Source organism: Artibeus jamaicensis, unplaced genomic scaffold (assembly GCF_021234435.1).
Source record: "Artibeus jamaicensis isolate MK-2021 breed Jamaican fruit bat unplaced genomic scaffold, CSHL_Jam_final contig_373, whole genome shotgun sequence".
Classification (NCBI taxonomy): domain Eukaryota; kingdom Metazoa; phylum Chordata; class Mammalia; order Chiroptera; family Phyllostomidae; genus Artibeus; species Artibeus jamaicensis.
This window is the reverse complement of record NW_026521807.1, coordinates 716,435-735,194: the sequence shown is the minus strand read 5'-3', so window position 1 is coordinate 735,194 and position 18,760 is coordinate 716,435. Positions and strand designations below refer to the sequence as shown.

General features: G+C 40.6%; 2 protein-coding genes across 7 annotated transcripts in view; one reads left to right on the top strand and one right to left on the bottom strand.

Annotated features, from left to right (window-relative positions):
• POC5 (POC5 centriolar protein) overlaps positions 1-11,782 on the top strand; it is a 40,710-nt gene extending 28,928 nt beyond the window's left edge. For 4 of the 6 annotated variants that reach the window (XM_037143723.2, XM_037143725.2, XM_037143721.2 and 1 more), the window contains 3 exons: positions 2,813-3,090; positions 8,163-8,339; positions 11,318-11,782. In XM_037143723.2, the coding sequence (XP_036999618.2) occupies positions 2,813-3,090; positions 8,163-8,339; positions 11,318-11,461 (599 nt within the window). In that variant the 3' untranslated portion in view covers positions 11,462-11,782. The remainder of the gene's footprint in view (positions 1-2,812; positions 3,091-8,162; positions 8,340-11,317) is intronic. The other 2 variants (XM_037143724.2, XM_037143726.2) reach the window with 1 other exon arrangement.
• A 2,545-nt stretch (positions 11,783-14,327) lies between these two features.
• Positions 14,328-18,760, bottom strand: part of ANKDD1B (ankyrin repeat and death domain containing 1B) — a 52,000-nt gene continuing 47,567 nt past the window's right edge. The window contains 2 exon segments of the mRNA XM_053664449.1: positions 14,328-14,451; positions 15,445-15,580. Of these exon segments, the coding sequence (XP_053520424.1) occupies positions 14,388-14,451; positions 15,445-15,580 (200 nt within the window). The 3' untranslated portion in view covers positions 14,328-14,387.

The following is an 18,760-nucleotide window of genomic DNA, read 5'->3' as shown; positions in this document are numbered from 1 at the left end:
GGGTTACACACTCTATTCAGATAGTCTGAAACATCTCAGTGACTGAATTGTGAAACCCTCACCCTGGTCTTTGGCATCACATAGATAGAGTTTTAGAAATTTCAACCAAATTTTAATACTCTGAAAACTGTAAAAAGTACCTTTCATCCTAGCTTGTGGAAGCTGATATTCACTCCCTTGATCTAAAGAGATAAGGTTACTTGTGTTTCACAAAAATCAGTTAAGTGTGCAAAATATGCTCTTAATTCATGATTTACATAATCTACCTACAAGAGCTCGTTTTTTTTACAATGTCAATATTTACTTACTGATTAATTACTATTTGCTGAAAAATCAAAAATAAAAATACATTGTCTTGGTTAGGCGAGGAGCAGTGGAAGGAAAAGAGAGTGTATGGCGATACAAAATTATTCTAAAGATCTAAATAACAGGTCATTTATCGGGTATTGCATGAAAGAATGCAAAAGGGCATATGTCCTTAGGCTCATGCGATCTTATTATTGTAATGATTGTGATAGCAGTACACTTTTCTCAACGGAGGTACTGGCTGAGCACGTAATTTATTTTTATCTTTTAAATAAGAGCGGGCCATTCATTAGCTTTTACATGTTGAAAGAAGTGGTCTGAAGTCTTTGGTGGTTAATGCTGACATTAACCAGTTAATACTGACAAACTAGTAGCTGAACATTGTATCCAATCTATGACAAATTTCTACAATTCTATTAAAACCAAATTGTAGGGACTTTCAGCCACGATGGAGGTGTAGGTAGATACACTTTGCCTCCACGTACAACCAAAAGAAGGACAACAACAAATGTAAAAACTAAAAAATACCAGAAGTTCCAGAAAATCAAATTGTATGGAAGTCCAACAACCAAGGGTTAAAGAAGAAACACTGATCCAGGCTGGTAGGAGAAGCAAAGACTGCAGCTGGGTGGAGAGGACTCACAACAAGGCCGGGGCTGGTGGAGCGGGCAGTCCCGCATTCACATGCAGACAAACCAGGAGGAAGAACTGGGGAGTGAGACCATGCAACCCAGGGTTCCAGCGCAGGGGAATAAAGCCTCAAAACACTGATTGAAAACACCTGTGGGGGCTGAGGTGGCAGCGGGAGAAACTCTCAGCTTCACAGGAGAGTTCGTTGGAGAGACCCACACACAGGGTCCTAGAATATACACAAAACCCACCCACCTGGGAATCTGTACCTGAAGGGCCCAATTTGCTTGTGAATAGCAGAAGAAGTGACTGAAAGCTGGCAGAGAGCGGAGCATATGGCACTGTTCCCTCTCGGAGCATCAGCTCCCCCACATACAGCGTCACCACGCAGCAACGTGGATTGCCCCGCCCTAGTGAACACTTAAGGCTCCGCCCCTCACTACATAACTAACAGGCGCACTGAGAGAAAAAGAAATATGGCCCAAATGAAAGAACAAGTCAAAGCTCCAGAAAAAATACAACTAAGTGATGAAGAGATAGCCAACCTATCAGATGCAGAGTTCAAAACACTGGTGATCAGTATGCTCACAGAAATGGTTGAGTATGGTCACAAAATAGAGGAAAAAGTTAAGGCTATGAAAAGTGAATTAAAGGAAAATATACAGGGAAGCAACAGTGAAGGGAAGGACACCAAGACTCAAATCAATGATTTGGAGCAGAAGGAAGAAACAAACATTCAACCAAAACAGAATGAAGAAACAAGAATTCAAAAAAATGAGAGGCTTAGGAACTTCCAGGACAACTTTAAACATCCCAAAATCCAAGACATAGGGGTGCCAGAAGGAGAAGAGGAAGAGCAATGAATTGAAAACTCACTTGAAAAAGATAATGAAGGAAAACTTCCCTAATCTGACAAAGGAAATAGACTTCCAGGAAGTCCAGGAAGCTCAGAGAGCCCCAAAGAAGTTGGACCCAAGACAGAACATACCAAGGCACATCATCATTACATTACCCAAGATGAAAGATAAGGAGAGAACTTAAAAGCAGCAAAAGAAAAGGAGACAGTTATCAACAAAGGAGTTCCCGTAAAACTGTCAACTGATTTCTCAAAAGAAACCATGCAGGCAAGAAGGGGCTGGAAAGAAGTATCGAAGTCATGAAAGGGAAGGACCTACATCCAAGATGACTCCATCCAGCAAAGCTTTCATTTAGAATGGAAGGGCAGATAAAGTGCTTCCCAGATAAGGTCAAGTTCAAGGAGTTTATCATCACCCAGCCCTTATTATATGAAATGTTAAAGGGACTTATCTAAAAAAAAGATGGTCAAAAATACAAACGGTAAAATGACAACAAACTCACAACTATCAACAACTGAACCTCGAAAACAAAAACAAACTAAGCAAACAAGTAGAACAGGAACAGAATCACAGAAATTGAAATCACATGGAGGGTTATCAGCAGGGAAGAGGCAGAGGGAGAATGGGAGAAAAGATACAGAAAATAAGAAGCATAATTGGTAGGTACAAAATAGACAAGGGGAGGTTAAGAATACTATGGGAAAAGGAGAAGCCAAAGAACTTACATGTATGGCCCGTGGACATGAACTAAGGTGGTGGAATAATGGTACCTCCCCCTGTAGGGGAGGTACAGGGTGGAGGGGAATAAAGGGGAGAAAAAAATGGGACAACTGTAATAGCATAATCAATAAACTATATCAAAAATTTTTTAAAACATTGTACTATTATGTATTTTTTCTATTTTTTCTTATCCTTTTTATCCCCTTCCTCCCTGTACCCTACCTATTATGTATTTTTATTGTTGCAGGGGTGAAAGTAATTTTGGAAGAATTTTAATGGAATTAATTTGTGATTTATAGGGATAGACTTCACAAATAATAAAAAGGAAGAATATGGTCCTGGTGTTCAAGGGAAAGAGCATCCTGTTCATTTGGATCCTTCGGCTCCTCCAGTACCCTCAGCAGCTGCACCAGCACCATCCTCATCAGCAGCCACCATGGGAGTGACCAGCACTGCTGCCTTTCCCTCTGTGGCTTCCATCACTTCCACCGGGGCTGCTTCCGCTTCCTACACCCACCTTCCTGTTTCTGCTCCTCTCGGTGCTGGACCTACAGCTCCTGCTGCACCAGAAGAAATGGTTAGTGAGGTCCATGCGGGTGCCTGCACTGGGAAAGCATTCCCAACTTGTTTGTATATTGGATGTTTTGAACTTAGAACATATTTTCTCATGGAGAAAAATGCCGATATGCTTTTAGGCCAAGTCACAGAAAGTAATCAGTACACAAAGTGACTAAAACCTTAATTTGTAAGTTCTTTTAAAAGTTCTATTGCAGTAGTGATAATTGAACAAAGCTAAACTTCTTCATTTTACATTTGCCAAAACTACTTGGGAAAAATAGATTTAATTTAGAGGTTTTTTTAAATTTTAAAGAAAATCTGTTATATTAAAGGACTTAGGAGGTAATGGCTCTTTTGTATGTTTGCTGTTCAAAGGCAGCTTTCCCTTTTCCTGGATGCAGGCATGTTATTAACAGTACTACTCTATAGTAACACCATCTTGATTTGGTTAGGCTTTAATTTTTAATTCACAAAAGAAGTGAAAATAGGAACAGTGTTCCTAGAGTCACCATTACAGAATGCTTAGAGGGGAAGAGTGTTGTCTGGGGGAGTAACTGCAAGAACTGACCCGAAGTGAAAAGAACCATGCTGTTAACACGGTGAGAATCGCAGAGAGCACCTTGTGCTTCTGACTCCTCAGCCTCCTGGTGCTAAACCTGTATCTTCGGCGTTTCTCAGAGAAAGGTGTAGGGCTACAAGGCAAGCTTATCAGACTCACCTCTGCAGGGCTTCTTTTTTAAAAATTTTATTGATTATGCCATTACATTTGTTCTATTTCCCCCCCTCCATTCCCCTCCACCCTGCACACCCCTCCCCCACCATTCCCCCCTTTAGTTCATGAACATGTGTCTCAAGTTCTTTAGATTCTATATTTCCCCTACTATTCTTACCCTCCCCCCTATCTATTTTCTATCTACTGTCTGTGCTACTTATTTACTGTACCTTCTCCTCCTCCCACTCCTCTGTTGCTAACCCTCCATGTGATCTTCATTTCTATGGTTCTGCTCCTGATCTAGCTGTCCTCTTAATTTGCTTTTGTTTTAGGTGTGGTTGTTGATAACTGTGAGTTTGCTGTCCTTTCACTGTTCATCTTTTTTATCTTCTTTTTCTTAGGTTAAGTCCCTTTAACGTTTCATATAATAAGTGCTTGGTGATGATAAACTCCTTGAATTTGGTCTTATCTGAGAAGCACTTTATCTGCCCTTCCATTCTAAATGAAAACTTTGCTGGATAGAGCAATCTTGGTTGTAGGTCTTTGGTTTTCATGACTCGGAATACTTCTTTCCAGGCCTTTCTTGCCTGTAAGGTGTCTTTTGAGAAATTCGCTGACAGTCTGATAGGAACTCCTTTGTAGGTGACTGTCCCCTTATCTCTTGCTGCTTCTAGGATTCTCTTCTTCATTTTAATCTTGGCTAATGTAATGATGATGTGCCTTGGTGTGTTCCTTCTTGGATCCAACTTCTTTGGGACTCTCTGAGCTTCCTGGATTTCCTGGAAGTCTATTTCCTTTGCCAGAATGGGGAAGTTCTCCTTTATTATTTGTTCAAATAAGTTTTCCATTCATGGCTGTTCCTCTTCCCCTTCTGGTACCCCTAGAATTCAGATGTTGGAGTGTTTAAAGATGTCCTGGAGGTTCCTAAGCCTCTCCTCATTTTTTTGAATTCTTGATTCTTCATATTTTTGTTTGGTCATTTTTTTTCCTTCCTTCTGGTCTGTTCCCTTGATTTGAGTCCCAGTTTCCTTTCTATTACTATTGTTTTCCTGTGCATTACCATTCGTTTCAATTAGTTTAGCCTTCATATGTTCCTCTAATTTGTGACTAAAATCAACCAGTTTTGTGAGCATCCTGATCACCAGTGTTTTGAACTGTGCGTCTGATAGTTTGGCTATTTCTTCATTGCTTAGATTTATTGGCTCTGGGGCTCTGAGTTCTTCTTGAGCCATGTTTTGATCTGTTCGTGCCTGTTATGTATGAGGGGCGGAGCCTTAGGTGTTCACCAGGGCAGGGCCACCCAGGTTGCTGGTTTGTGACACTGTATGTGGGGGCGGGGTCAGAGAGGGAGCAATGGTGGTCCTCTCAGCTCGCCCAGTCTGCCTCACCACTCACCCCCACCTGTGTTTATCTGAGCACAAATGTGCGAGCCCACCGCCCTGTGCCACGAGGTCTCAATGCTTGCCTCTTCAGTGGTTTATCTGCGTGCAAATGCGCGATCGACTGCAGACAGCCAGCCGCGCCTCTTCCCTGGGTTCCTTCTGTAGCTAGCCGGCACCTGGGATCCGTGCCCTCGGCTGCCTGTGCACCGCCCGGGTGGGGGATCTTTTTTGCCCCACCTGCTCCGTTGCTGGCTTCACCCCTCTCACTGGTTTAGCTGAGCAGGTCGTTGTTTTCGGACTCTGTATTGTCGATTTTCTGTGTGGTTTGGTTGCGTTTATTGTTGTTAAACTTTGTTGTTTTTAGATTTGGTTGTGGGAGGACGCAAAGTGTTCCCACCTATGCCTCCATCTTGGCGGAAGTCCTGCAGGGCTTTTTTAAAAACACTATACTCTTCCCTCCTCTAGCTCAGCACAAAGGCATGTATAATTTTGTAAAGATCCTGAGATGGTTTTGATGTGCTTGTCTCCCTTTTCTTCCCCACCTGACCACTTACACAGGAGGGGAGGTAATGGCAGAATAGGTCTTAGGTCTTACAGTCCCCCCACAGGCCATCAGAAGGTGCCTTTGCTCAGAGTCACTAGGGCAATTGGTCATGCTTAGCATTCCAGCTGCCTTTTGGGAACTGCCAACTTTAAGGAAAAATATATTGAGATCTGCTCTTCATCATGTTTGCTCTTGATTGAAAAAAGTTTTAAAAAATGTTAAGAGAAATTTGAATGTGTGAGGGAGCTTTGACTTAGAAATAAGACACCAAAATTCAACCCTGAATATGTTCAGCTGTGTTTATTTTTCATGATTATGCATTTTGAACTGTAATTCTATACAGATGATCTCATTTAAATAAACATTTAAATTTCCTGTTTGTCATTCACGTTGCATATAACACACATGAGCTAGAATTTTTCAAAATTCTCTTAAAATATGACTATACCATTTATTCATCTGCATTTATATATAAATCTGAAAATGCATGGGAAGAATGGAATGAATGTGCTTACCAACCTTTTTGTTACTAACTTTTAAACACAACTGATCACCTGAGTTAATTTTGAAGTCTTTGAAACTTGAAAAACAGCCTTTATTCACCCCCACCCTCCAACTATGTTCTACTGCTTCAGAAACAAATACACATTCAATTTCATTCACAGATGTACAGCCTTTAGGGCCAGGGAGAAAAGAGAATCACAAACCAAAGTGTAAGGCTACTTTTGTCCTTCCTTGTATAATTATAATACTCAGATTCACCTCAATATGTCTTCTTGTTTTTAAAAAGAACCGAAATAACAAAAGTAGGATTTACAGTTGTTTGTATTTAATGCAATAAATAATAATACAAGAATAAGCTCTGTTTTGTGCACTCACAACTGTACACCTACTTTCCCCCACCCTCTATATTAATTGGATAACTAACCTAATGTGAAATCATCATTGTTAGAAACAGGAAAAGAAGAAGAGAGATTCGTGATCCAGGCCAGTTATTGTTCTGTCCATTTTAATCACAGAGGCTTCCTGCGACATTCAAAACTTTTTCCAGTCATCCTCAGTATACCCAATAGCTAAAGGGAAGAGTGTCATTTGGGAAACAAATAACTGGAGAAAGGAGGATAATCATTCTAGTGAAATAATCTCCTCACTGTAAAAGTCTTTCCTTTCTGCATACATCCTCAAAGAACTTCATGGTGGAAAACATTTTTCGAAACTACATTAGGCAGTTATGCAAGCAAATAAATTGCAGTTCATGAGTTTGAACAATAGATGGCACTTTGCTTTTTCGAACTCCATTTCAGATATATAACAGGAATTTTTGTTGGATTTTTAAGCTATTCAGTAAAGTTTCTCTTCTAATTTTCTCTTCATCTGAATGACTATGAAAGGGCATCATTAGGCCGTTGCTGCTGCTCTACCACTTTGTAAATGACGAGCTTGAGGCTCAGACTAACTTGGCTGTGGGCACGATTAGTAACAGAAGTAGAAAATAGAATACTTCAGTTCCCTCTTTTCTTATTCCTTTCACTTTTGGCCCAGCTAATGTAATTAGTTGACAGAGGGAAAAAGTGAGTACACATATGTATTGTTCCTGATGTAAATTTAATTTTTATGGAGTGTTGTCTAGCAGGAAGCAACAAAAGCTGTAAAAGCTACCATGTGTGACCTTTTCATCTGATCATTGCATTGTTTTGCAGTATATTCTACAGAAAATGTCATAAGAAAATACGAATTCTTTTTTTACAAAACTTTGCTATGTATAATAGTAAGAGAACTGAGATAACTAGATAAACTGTAGTTTGTTGACTTTAAAATCTCTCAAAAATTATAGCAGTTCTCTATTCATAAAAAAAATTATACTAAAAAAGCTAAGAGAAAAGGCAGAACAGAGAGCATATGCTTAATGATAATATTAATTATGCATAAGGATCAGAAGAGTTCATAAGAGAGATGAGTGGCTGCCCAGAGTTGGGGGTGGGGGGAGATGGAGACCACTGAAGGGTATTTGAAGATCTTTGTGGTGACGGGATAGTTCTGTGTGATGCTTCTTAATGGCCATGACTGTTACAGGAACCTACACATGTAATAAAGTGATACAGATCTGTACCCACGCATTATGCCAATGTTAGCTTCCTGGTTTTAATATCACAGGATCTCTCTACACCTTCTTGGAACTTCCTGTAAATCTATAATTACTTCTAAGTTAAAATTCCTTTAAAAACTTTATGAAGTCCTATAAAATAGCTGGTATACCAAAGTTAAAGTACAATGTTGTTTTATGTTTTGATTTTTGTCTCATTGTTTAAATTTTTTATATTTTGCATGTTAAAATTGGTTGAATATACAATTATTTTAAGTGCCTGTGTATTTCCTTTATAAGTTATAGAACCAACAGTACTATAAATTTGGCTGTGGATTTTCTACCAACTGGTATTTCTTTGCTTCTCTAGCACATACCCAGAGTTGTGACATCTGCACAGCAGAAAGCTGGAAGGACAATTACGGCCCGTGTCACAGGGAGATGTGACTTCGCTTCAAAACACAGAATTAGCAGCAGTTTAGCTATAATGGGAGTTTCTCCTCCCATGAGCTCGGTTGTGGTGGAAAAACATCATCCAGTCACAGTGGTGAGTCCACATTTAATAACCTTTTGTCAAAATCCTTTTCCTGAGATTTATACACTAATAAACACTTCAATGACATGCTGAGATCAACATTCATGATGACCAGTTCTTATTCTGCCTTTTACTGTTATGTCTTTCTATACTTAGAGTTATCACACCTGCTCTGAATCTGCCTTTTTTCTTTTAAGAAATTAATTTCAAAAACATCATTTCTTCTGGACAGTATAAAAACGATCAAATACAAAAAGTAATCTAGTATGTCAGCCATCAGAAGGGTAAAATATATAAATAATTACTCATTAATTTAAAAAAGAAGGAAAAATGGTCCACTCATTAACTAGCTGTTCATGTAGCAGGTTTTTGATCACAGGAAGCACTTCCCTACTTAATTTTTGCTCCTTTTAAAAAAAGTCTTCTTCCCCTTTTTCAATACAAGTGTCAGCATATCTCTAGTTAGGAAAAAATTTTTAATTACAATAAATTCATGTGCCATAAAGAAAAGTACACGGAATTTAAGCAATAATAAACAAAAAAACCCTAAGTTAGTGCCCCAGTGTGCTATTTATTGCCTCTGTGATCATATGGAAAACAAGTAAAATATGGGAGCGTTCATTTTGTCTTTTGTAAAATGGGAGTGATGAGACCACTTAGCTCCTCGGGTTTGTGGTCAGAATTTGGGGTTAATGTGAAATTAAATGAGATGTAGAAAGACACTTTGTAAACTGTAAACTATAAGCAAGTTTAATTTAATAAAAATTACTTAAGAAAGATACAGGGATACCTATGTATTGTTTCTTATAACTGTATGTAATTAATAATTATCTCAAAAAGTTTAATTTTTAAAGTTATAAGAATATATCCCTAAAGAGAAACAGGATTGATTTCAAAAGAGAGTAGCCCTCCATATAAATTCTCAATAGTAGACAACATCCTTCCTGCTTAGTATGTCAGAGTATTAGCGAAAAAGACATATGGAATGATTTTAAATCCTTTTTTCCTGGTCACTAGATTAAATCCAGAGAAGCTAGACTGATTATTTAAATTTAGTCTCAGGTAAAGTGTGACCACAGTGAGGTGGAACACTGACATGGGGCACCAAGTCAGAGAGGGGACGGGGAGGGAGAGGGGCTGTCGCAGACTTCACCAACTGGATGGACTCCAAAAGTCCTTGGATGACATCTCTGCGTATTGTTTAATATGTAGATAATCAGAAATGAGAAGACATGAGCACATTTCTATTTGTATCAGCACTTATGTACGTAAAGATGTCTGCTAAGACAGAGAAGGCTCACAGAGAACACACGTGTTTATTTTTAATTTAGACAACCTTTTGCTTTTGGATTAATAATAGAAATTCACATTTTACAGAAGAGAAAGAAGGACTAAACTAAAGATGTACAGCCTGTTTCTGGTGTGTATCTCCCAAACTGTCCTTTGCTTATTCAGCCTGTGCAGCACTTCTGCAGTGATTGGCCATGAATCAGGAAACCACGCCCTGCTCCCAGCGTTGCCTAATTTGGATTGTGTGACAGGCACGGTGGCAGTCCTTTGTAAAATTTTTCATTTTTCCCACCAAGATCTAGAACTGCCAGAAACACTTATTACTAATAAAACAGTGATCAAATCTCTGACACGGTGGCCCCACCTGCTGGGTGGTTTCTTGCCCCTGGGGCTGCTTCCTGGCGGAGTCTGTAGATCATGATAACAGTGGTAACACGAATCCACTTCCTCAGTTCCTCCTGCCCATCCTCCTCAAGGCAAAATATCTCTTTCAACAGGGTCAGATTAAGGGGTTACCAACTAAAAGTTCATACTACTGGCAAGACTATCTTCCATTTGCAATGATTACCCAGTTATTTATGTACAAAGAGACATTTATATAAAATATTTTAAGGTTATTTTTCCATTTTATTAAAAAGGAACTTTTATTCTTAAAGCAGAATCTGAAATGAAGACCTGTGTAGCTATATCATTGAGCTTTTGAAATATATAGTGAATGTTTTAATGAAATACATAATTTTACTTCAAGTATTTGAGATGACTTTTCTAAGTAGAAGACTTACTCAGAATCTACATGCGCTGGTCAGTGACGTGGGCTGAGTGACTCATCTGCGTAACAAATTCCACTACTGCCTATGAAGAAGCTGTTTTGGATATAATACAGAAAAGTCTTATGTGTGTACATATTATGCATGTATATACACATAACGTGTACTTAGCATAGTATGAACTTAAACATGTTCCATGTGCAGGTGGAGGTGGATATGCCCTGACTTTAATGCTTCGGTGCTCATGTCTGAGATGTCCCTCTGAGCATGGATGTAGTGTACATATCCTCCCTCTAACATAGGTGCTCAACATCTAGTTACCCCTTTATTTAGAAAGTTGTGGTCCATATTAAGAGAGCACCAGGCCTCTGGGAACACTGCCTCATGTGTGATCATAAAATGTTTAGTCAACTTCCAGGTGAACCAGGTGGAATGAGGGACCTGCTTTACTGGTTTGAAGCAAGGACCAGGCCAGATTCCTCCAGGGCTTCCTGCAAATGTTCCCCAGGACTGGACTCCACGTATTAACAGTTACTAACAGTTGGATACGAGGAGGAGGAAGTTGGATAGAATGAGCGGAGAGGAGAGCTTGGGGCAAACCCTTCTTCCAAACACCACAAAGCCCTTTCTATACTTAGCTTCTGTAAACATGACAAGATCCCACCCACCTGAGTCTTCCTTGAGGAGTAGATGCCCCCGTGGCTCCTCTGGAGCACAGCTCTGATACACACTGTGGGCACTGGGCAGTCAGTCTAACTGGTGTGGGCTCCTTTCAGACAAGGACCACATCTTGTTTGTCTCACTGGCTGCTTCATCCAGTTCATTGCGTATTTCCACTGGCACAATGATTGTTGGGTTAAATTATAGATGATAAAATGATATTTGATATGTATAATTCTATGGGATTATTAAAACAGATTTTTATCTTTTCAGCAAACCATTCCTCAAGCTGCTGCAGCAAAATATCCCCGGACTATTCATCCTGAAAGTACTGCTTTGGCTTCCAGGTCTCTCGGGACCAGATCAACTCACACTCAGTCTCTTGCGAGTGTTCACTCCATCAAAGTGGTTGATTAGAATGGATGTGTTCATATGAGGCTCTTTTAAGTCCTCTGGGTTTACCAAGGATTATAAGTCTTTAGTTTCACATTTTTCCAGCGTGGACACATGATGCTCATCTTTTCAAAATCACAAGAGACTTTTTCAAGCCACACTATCATTTGTAACTATATGTAGGATTATTTTAATGTTATTTTTTAATTTAAGCAATTAAGTAAAACTTTTTTAAATTAAAAAGAAACTGGACTATATTCTTTAATAGATTCAGCCTGTGGCTGATTATATCATCAAAGTATATAAATTCTATTCTCTATATTACTCCAAAATTAATCATTTCCAGTGTTACCAAGTAAACTTTTCAAAAGTATACTTTAAAAATTATTAAAACTATTAGAAACTAAGGTACTTTTATCTTTAAGTGAAAAAGATAAAGACCAAGAGTAATGGTATTTTCATCACAAATTTTTTTGTGACTGTACTATATTTATCTTCATTTTTCTAGTACTGTAGTGATTAAAATAGGGGGAAATAGCAATACCTATGAATAATTTTTAATGTTAAAAGGGAAAAATTTACCAGCACAAAAATTTTCAGAAACATCAGAAGATCATTTCCTTTTAGAGTGAACCTATTTCTGGTGTTCCTCCTCGCCTCTTTTGAATCTGTAGTTCTGAACTCATACTGTGTTCTCTGAACATCCGCACAGCATCCTGCGGTAGTGTGGCTCCAGGCAATGCAGCAGGTCTTCCCAGCCTGGTAGAGACTTTTCATTGGCTGGCTTCTAGGAGGGAACCACTGGGGCGAAACTGAGCCAGAACAGGACCAGGCTTCGAATGGTTTGATTGCTGGCTGTCTGGGTTGAAGTACTTACGGGTTACATAAAAACAAGTAGAGTCTGGAGGATCTGTCTCGGACCTCAATTTTCATATTTTCAACAGAAATGCATGTATTTAATCTGAAGCCTGTTCCATTTTGAACATGACCTAGCTGTATGCTCTAATAGTACTACAGGAAACAGTTTTTCTTAGTGCCTTACATTGTCAACAGGACATCAGAGAATCTGTAAGAGAGGCAAATATCCCATTTTCTAAAGGGACAAACAAAGGCTTTTATTTATTATTAAGAGTACCTGGCCATGTCTTAAAGAGTGTTAGATCCTTCTCACGAAACGCTTGTCCTGGATTCTAGCCAAGCTACTCCTGTGGCAAACAGCCAACAAATAAGCACAAACCAACAGCACCTCTTCTGCTGCCTGTACAGAGGGGCACACTCCTCCCCTAGGATTCCCCCACTCCCAGTTAGTCATGAGAGATGGGTGGGCTCTGCCGTTGTGGTAAACAGATCGGTTCCTCCTCTCTGCCTATGTGAAGGGTCCTGAGATGCACAACCACCCCGTCTCTCATCTCTCGGAAGAGAGTGCCCTCAAGGTCAAATCAGTTGTGCTTGATACCAAATGGCAGCCAATGTAGTAATTCACTCTGGTCTTGGCTCTCCCTCCTTCCCCATATCACCCCTTTTCCTTCTCTCCCGTTTCCTTGGATTTGTATGCCTGAAAAAGGCAGTGGCAAATAAACTTGGGCTTCGGGTTTTGCTTTTTGAAGGACCTAGATTACAATTAGGAATGGTTTGCAGTATGCAAGCCATAACCATGTGGACAAACTGAAGGCAATTCTATGAACACTAATTAAGAATATTATATCTTTTTAAACTTTACCTGAGCTCTGAAAACTATATATTGTCTAAAGCATCCAGTAATTAGTGTCAGCCTATGTTAACTTAAATTCGATGATTAAAACACTTTGTACAATAAGAGTATGTTTTCATATTTATTTTTATATAAAGAGGTTACCAGATTTTGGAGGGGAGAGGATTATCAAAGTCACTAGAAACTGGCCAGACTGAAGACCATATGGAGGCAAGACTTTTCACCGAATTCCTCTGTTAAAAACTGTTGGGAATCAAGTGAACATGTTACCTGTTTTAAACACTCAGAATGTCACATGGGCCAAAAATGTAGAAATATAATTCATGACAGAATAACTGGACCCAAATTGCTCATGATATTATTTCTGGCCTTATAGACCTACAGTCAGAATTTGAGAATGAAGGGCCTTAAATTTTAATGAATAGGTGCATGTGTGCTGACATAAATTGATACTTGATTTCTTATCTATTTAGTAACTTTCTCAGATTATAAAAATAATACATGTTCATTGTGAAAAAAATTGGAAAGTACCAAAAAGTACAAAGAAAATAAAATCACCTTTAATTAAATCCCCAAGAGAAAAAAAATATTGGTATATACACTTTGTTCTTTTTAAGTAAAATATTACACATATGTGTATTTAAAGCCAACAGCAACTACAAATTTCCAAAGCCAGTTTCTCTTACAAAAGAAACAGTAGTTAATGATTTCAACACTATGGACATGGAATGATACGTTTCACAGGCATTGTCCCTTCATTCTCAGCGAAATGCTAGGGTAGGCATTTCTCCCATTTTGTAGAGAAGGAAACTAAAAATTTGGGGATTTGAATATTAGAATGCTCAAAGGTTCATAAATAATAAGGAGCAAAACCATGACTCAAAACCATGTCTCATCTTAAAACCCCAGGTTTTCCCTTGCACTGTGATGCTGCCCCATCACATTTTTAAACCATGATGTACAGAACCCTCCCAGACTATGCTATCACATATGTTGCATCAAATGAAAGAAATGGGAAAATCTTATACAACTTGCCTGAAGCAAAACCCTCCCCAAATTTCGACTTCTCAGTGGTTGGGAAGTATACCATTTTTTTCTGTTAAGGGATCCTGCTACCACCATCTTCACAGTGGAAAGGAAAATCAATCCTACTGCTACAGCTTTATGGCATTAAAGAACTAAATTTAAAAGGACTGGATGCTGAGTGGAAAATCATTTAAATGCAGTTTCTCTAGGCACTTATGAAACTGCACACTTCTTGGGCTCTGGGTCGGTTTCGCTTTTGAATTGATGGATTTTTTTTCTGGAAAAAATAGCATAACATTATTAATGGCTAACACTTATTAAGCACTTCCTGTGCAGGCATTATTATGCACTTAACCCCACAACAGCCCTTCGTCACAGATTGCTTCTTTTACTAGTTAATAAATGAGAACGCTGGCAGGCTGGCACAACGTCTCAAGGCCACACAGCCTATGAGCGTTGGAGTGCAGGTACAAGTCCAGAGCTCACGCCCTTTACCGCTTCAGAGAACTGCCCTAGTCACCCCCTGGGAATTCTTATCGAGACACTTTCCCAGGAATGAATAAATATAAGGTGGAAGGAAAAACCCCAGTGCTATGAGTATAATGTCATAGAAGGTAGGCTTTATCCATTTGTACGTTTATAGTCTCAGCTTCAGGTAAAGCTGCATCATGAGAATAATGGCAGCTGCTGCTGTACTTTGCTTGAGTAGCTATTATTACATGCAAGTTATAACAACAGCTAATTTACTGATAAGTTTTCAAAGCATTTTCCCTGACAGTATGATCTTTGACAGGGTGCTTTTTTTAGCAGTAACCTCAGCTGGCAAAGCAACAGCCTGTCTACTCTTTTCTTTCTACCTAGACATACCATTGTTAAGTACACTGACTTGCAGTTTTCCAAACAGGGACCAAATAGCCTTTGGAGCGAGACAATTCTTAGTTGTAGAGAACCTACAACCTGATATATAGATTCCTGTCCCCCTGTCACCTTCCCCACCCTCTCACCCCTGCCCACACAGACACATAAACAAAAAGACTCCTATACTTGTTCAAATACCCAGTTGACACTGAGGTAGACACAGAACCACAGGGCTAAAAAAAAACAAGACAAGTATTGACTGAGTCACTCACCAGAGGAGAAGCTGCATATTCTGACTGAGCCACAATGATCACCCAGCTGGGGCTGTTGCTGTTCAGGGCAGTTGTATTTCTGTCAAGGGTCCCCTAACATTTTAAGGGAGCAGGAGTGTCTGTTTATTGAAAACCGCCACTCACCGGCTAATTCTGGGAAACCTGCACGCACCAGCTCTTTGTACAGGTGCTTGACTGGCGTGTCCTGCATCACCAGGGTCCCATGCAGCCAGATGAGCAGAGCCCTGTAGCCGTGTTCTTGGAAGCTGTCCTTCCCTGAGCCACACACAAAAGGTCAGAGGCCAAACACCACCTGCTGATGATGTCTCTTTTTATTGCTGTGATCTCGATTCTGAGGTTTCTCTCTGGCTGGGGTTGCAAATTCACTCCTCTCCTGATGAATGTTAGTTAGGTCAAGGCCCAGTGGATGAGAGCCCTTCCAGTTGGCCTCACTGGGGCTGCCTCTGGGTAACCAGTGTTCGGACTGACCCCAGTACTTCCCATGCACCTACTGGGTATGACCTAGCCCTAAGGAGCTGATAGATTGTACAGCTGTGTCCCTGCCCTGCAGTCATGAGCCATCTCGATGAGAAGTGGAGCTTTTCAAACACAAAGGGCATTGTCTCACCTGGGGATCTTGTAAAAATGCAAATTCTGGGGACTTCTGGCCAAGATGGAGGCGTAGGTGGACACACTGCCTCCTCTCACAACCAAAATAAGTACAACAAAAATTTAGAAACAAAATAACCAGAACTGACAGAAATCAAACTGTATGGAAGTCAAACAGCCAAGGAGCTGAAATACATGCATTCATCCACACTGGTAGACGGGGCAGAGTCCAGCGGCTAAGCAGAGAGGGGTTGCAGCACAAGAAGCAGTGACACCGAGTTCGCAAGGCACCCTAGGTGTGCAAGACAGCAAAAGGCAGACCCTGGGAACCAGGCAGCAGTTGGAAGACCCCGGGTGTGGGGTGGATACAGGCAGACCCAGCGAAGGGACGAGTGTAAAGCAAGGCACTGTACGCAAGGTGGCTGGCTGACCAGGTGGTCCCACGTTTGCATGCAGATAACTGGGGAGCAAGACAGACTATGCAACCCAGGGTCCCAGCACTGGGAAATAAAGCGTCAAAACACTGATTGAAAACACCTGTGGGGATTGATGCATAGAAAGAAACTCCCAGCCTCACAGGAGATTTCAATGGAGAGACCCACAAGGTCCTAGAATGCACACAAGCCCACCCACCCAGGAACCAGCATCAGAAGGGCCCCATTTCCTTGTGGGAAGCGGCAGAGGGGACTGAAATCCAAGAGAAAGTAAAGCAAGCACCATTGCTCCCTCTCTGAGCCCGCCCCAACATACAACATCACAACCCAGCAACTGGGTTGCCCCACCTAAGGCTCCGCCCCTTACTACGTAACACGTGCAACAAGACAAAAAAAAAAAAAAATGGCCAAAACAGAAGAACAGATCAAAGCTCCAGAAATAATACAACTAAGTGACCAAGAGCTAGCCAACCTATCAGGTGCACAGTTAAAAACACTAGTGATCAGGATGCTCACAGAATTGGTTGAATTTGATTGCAAATTAGATGGAAAAATGAAGGCTATGCTAAGTGAAATGAAGGAAAATGCACACGAAACCAATAGTGATGGAAAGAAAACTGGGACTCAAATCAATGGAGTGGACCAGAAGGAAGAAAGAAACAACCAGACAGAAAAAAATGAAGAAACAAGAATTTAAAAAAATTAGGACAGGCTTAGGAACCTCCAGGACATCTTTAAACGTTCCAACATCCAAATTATAGGGGTACCAGGAGGGGAAGAGGAAGAGCGACAAGTGGAAAACTTATCTGAACAAATAATAAAGGAGAACTTCACCAATCTGACAAAGGAAATAGACTTCCATGAAGTCCAGGAAGCTCAGAGAGTCCCAAAGAAGTTGGACCCAAGGAGAAATGCACCAAGACACATCATAATTACATTACCCAAGATTAAAATGGAGAGAATCCTAGAAGCAACAAGAGATGAGGGGTCAGTTACCTACAAAGGACTTCCCATTAGACTGTCAGCTGATTTCTCAAAAGATACCTTATAGGCAAGAAGGGACTGGAAAGAAGTATTTCAAATCCCTTCTTGAAAGACAAGGACCTACATCCAAGATTGCTCTATCCAGCAAAGCTTTCATTTAGAATGAAAGGGCAGACAAAGTGCTTCTCAGATAAGGTCAAGTTCAAGGAGTTCATCATCACCAAGCCCTTATTATATGAAATGTTAAAGGGACTTATCTAAGAAAAAGAAGATAAAAAAGATGAACAGTGAAAGGACAGCAAACTCACAATTATTAACAACCACACCTAAAACAAAAGGAAACTAAGCAAACAACTAGAACAGGAACAGAGCCACAGAAATGGAGACCACATTGAGGGTTAGCAACAGGGGAGTGGGAGGAGGAGAAGAGGGGAGGAGGTACAGAGAATAAGTAGTGTAGAAGGTGGGGAGAAAATAGGGGGAGGGCAAGAGTAGTGTGGGAGATGTAGAAGCTAAAGAACTTGTGACACATGGACATGAACTAAAGGGGGGGAAGGTGGGTGGGAGGGAGTGTGCAGGGTGGAGGGGAGTGAAGGGGGGAATGGGACAACTATAATAGCATAATCAATAAAATATATTTTAAAAAATAAAATAAAATGCAAATTCTGATTCAGTCGGTCTGGGGTGAGGATCTGCATGTCTAAAAAGCTCTCAGGTGCTGCTGTTGTTGCTGCTGTCCGTCACCCGCACTCCAAGCAACAAGCATGGACTGTCCCTCTGCTCTAGTTCCTGACAGAAGTCTGCATCCTCACCATCTGGGGCACTACATACTGGACCAAATACTCACTGGACACTGAACGCTGAGAAGTGCTGGGGGAGGGGTGCTGGAGTGTGGAGATGAGAATCCACTGGCAGGAGGGTTCTCATCCAAGCAGGAGTTCACAGTTACAGACACATGACCGGCTTCTAGCTCTATCAAGTGTGTGCCCCTGAGCAGACAGATGCCACAAGAGAAGGGACTGAGCTCCAGGGAAGGAGTTTGTTGGACAGACTGTTGAAGGGGCAGGCATTTTGGAGAGAGCAAAGTACATGCATGCAAAATGTACTCTGAGGTGAATCCTCTTAATCTTACCCTTCCCAAACTAATTTTTCTCAAATATCATCAATAACATGTCACTCTTTTGCTCAAAAGTCCACAAACTCCCTAGTGCCAGTACCTGGATCACAGTATAAGCAGATCGTGAATGTTACTGTTAGACCAACTGGAGTATAAACTCCCTCAAACATGCACCGGTTTACCCAGGAGATGTACCCTCGCCTGTCCTAAACACGCTCTAACCACTCTAACATTGGACTGCAACATTTCAAATTCCCCTTACCCTGATGGCAAGTACTCTGAGGGTACACTGTAGTTCCAACTCATTTCTTT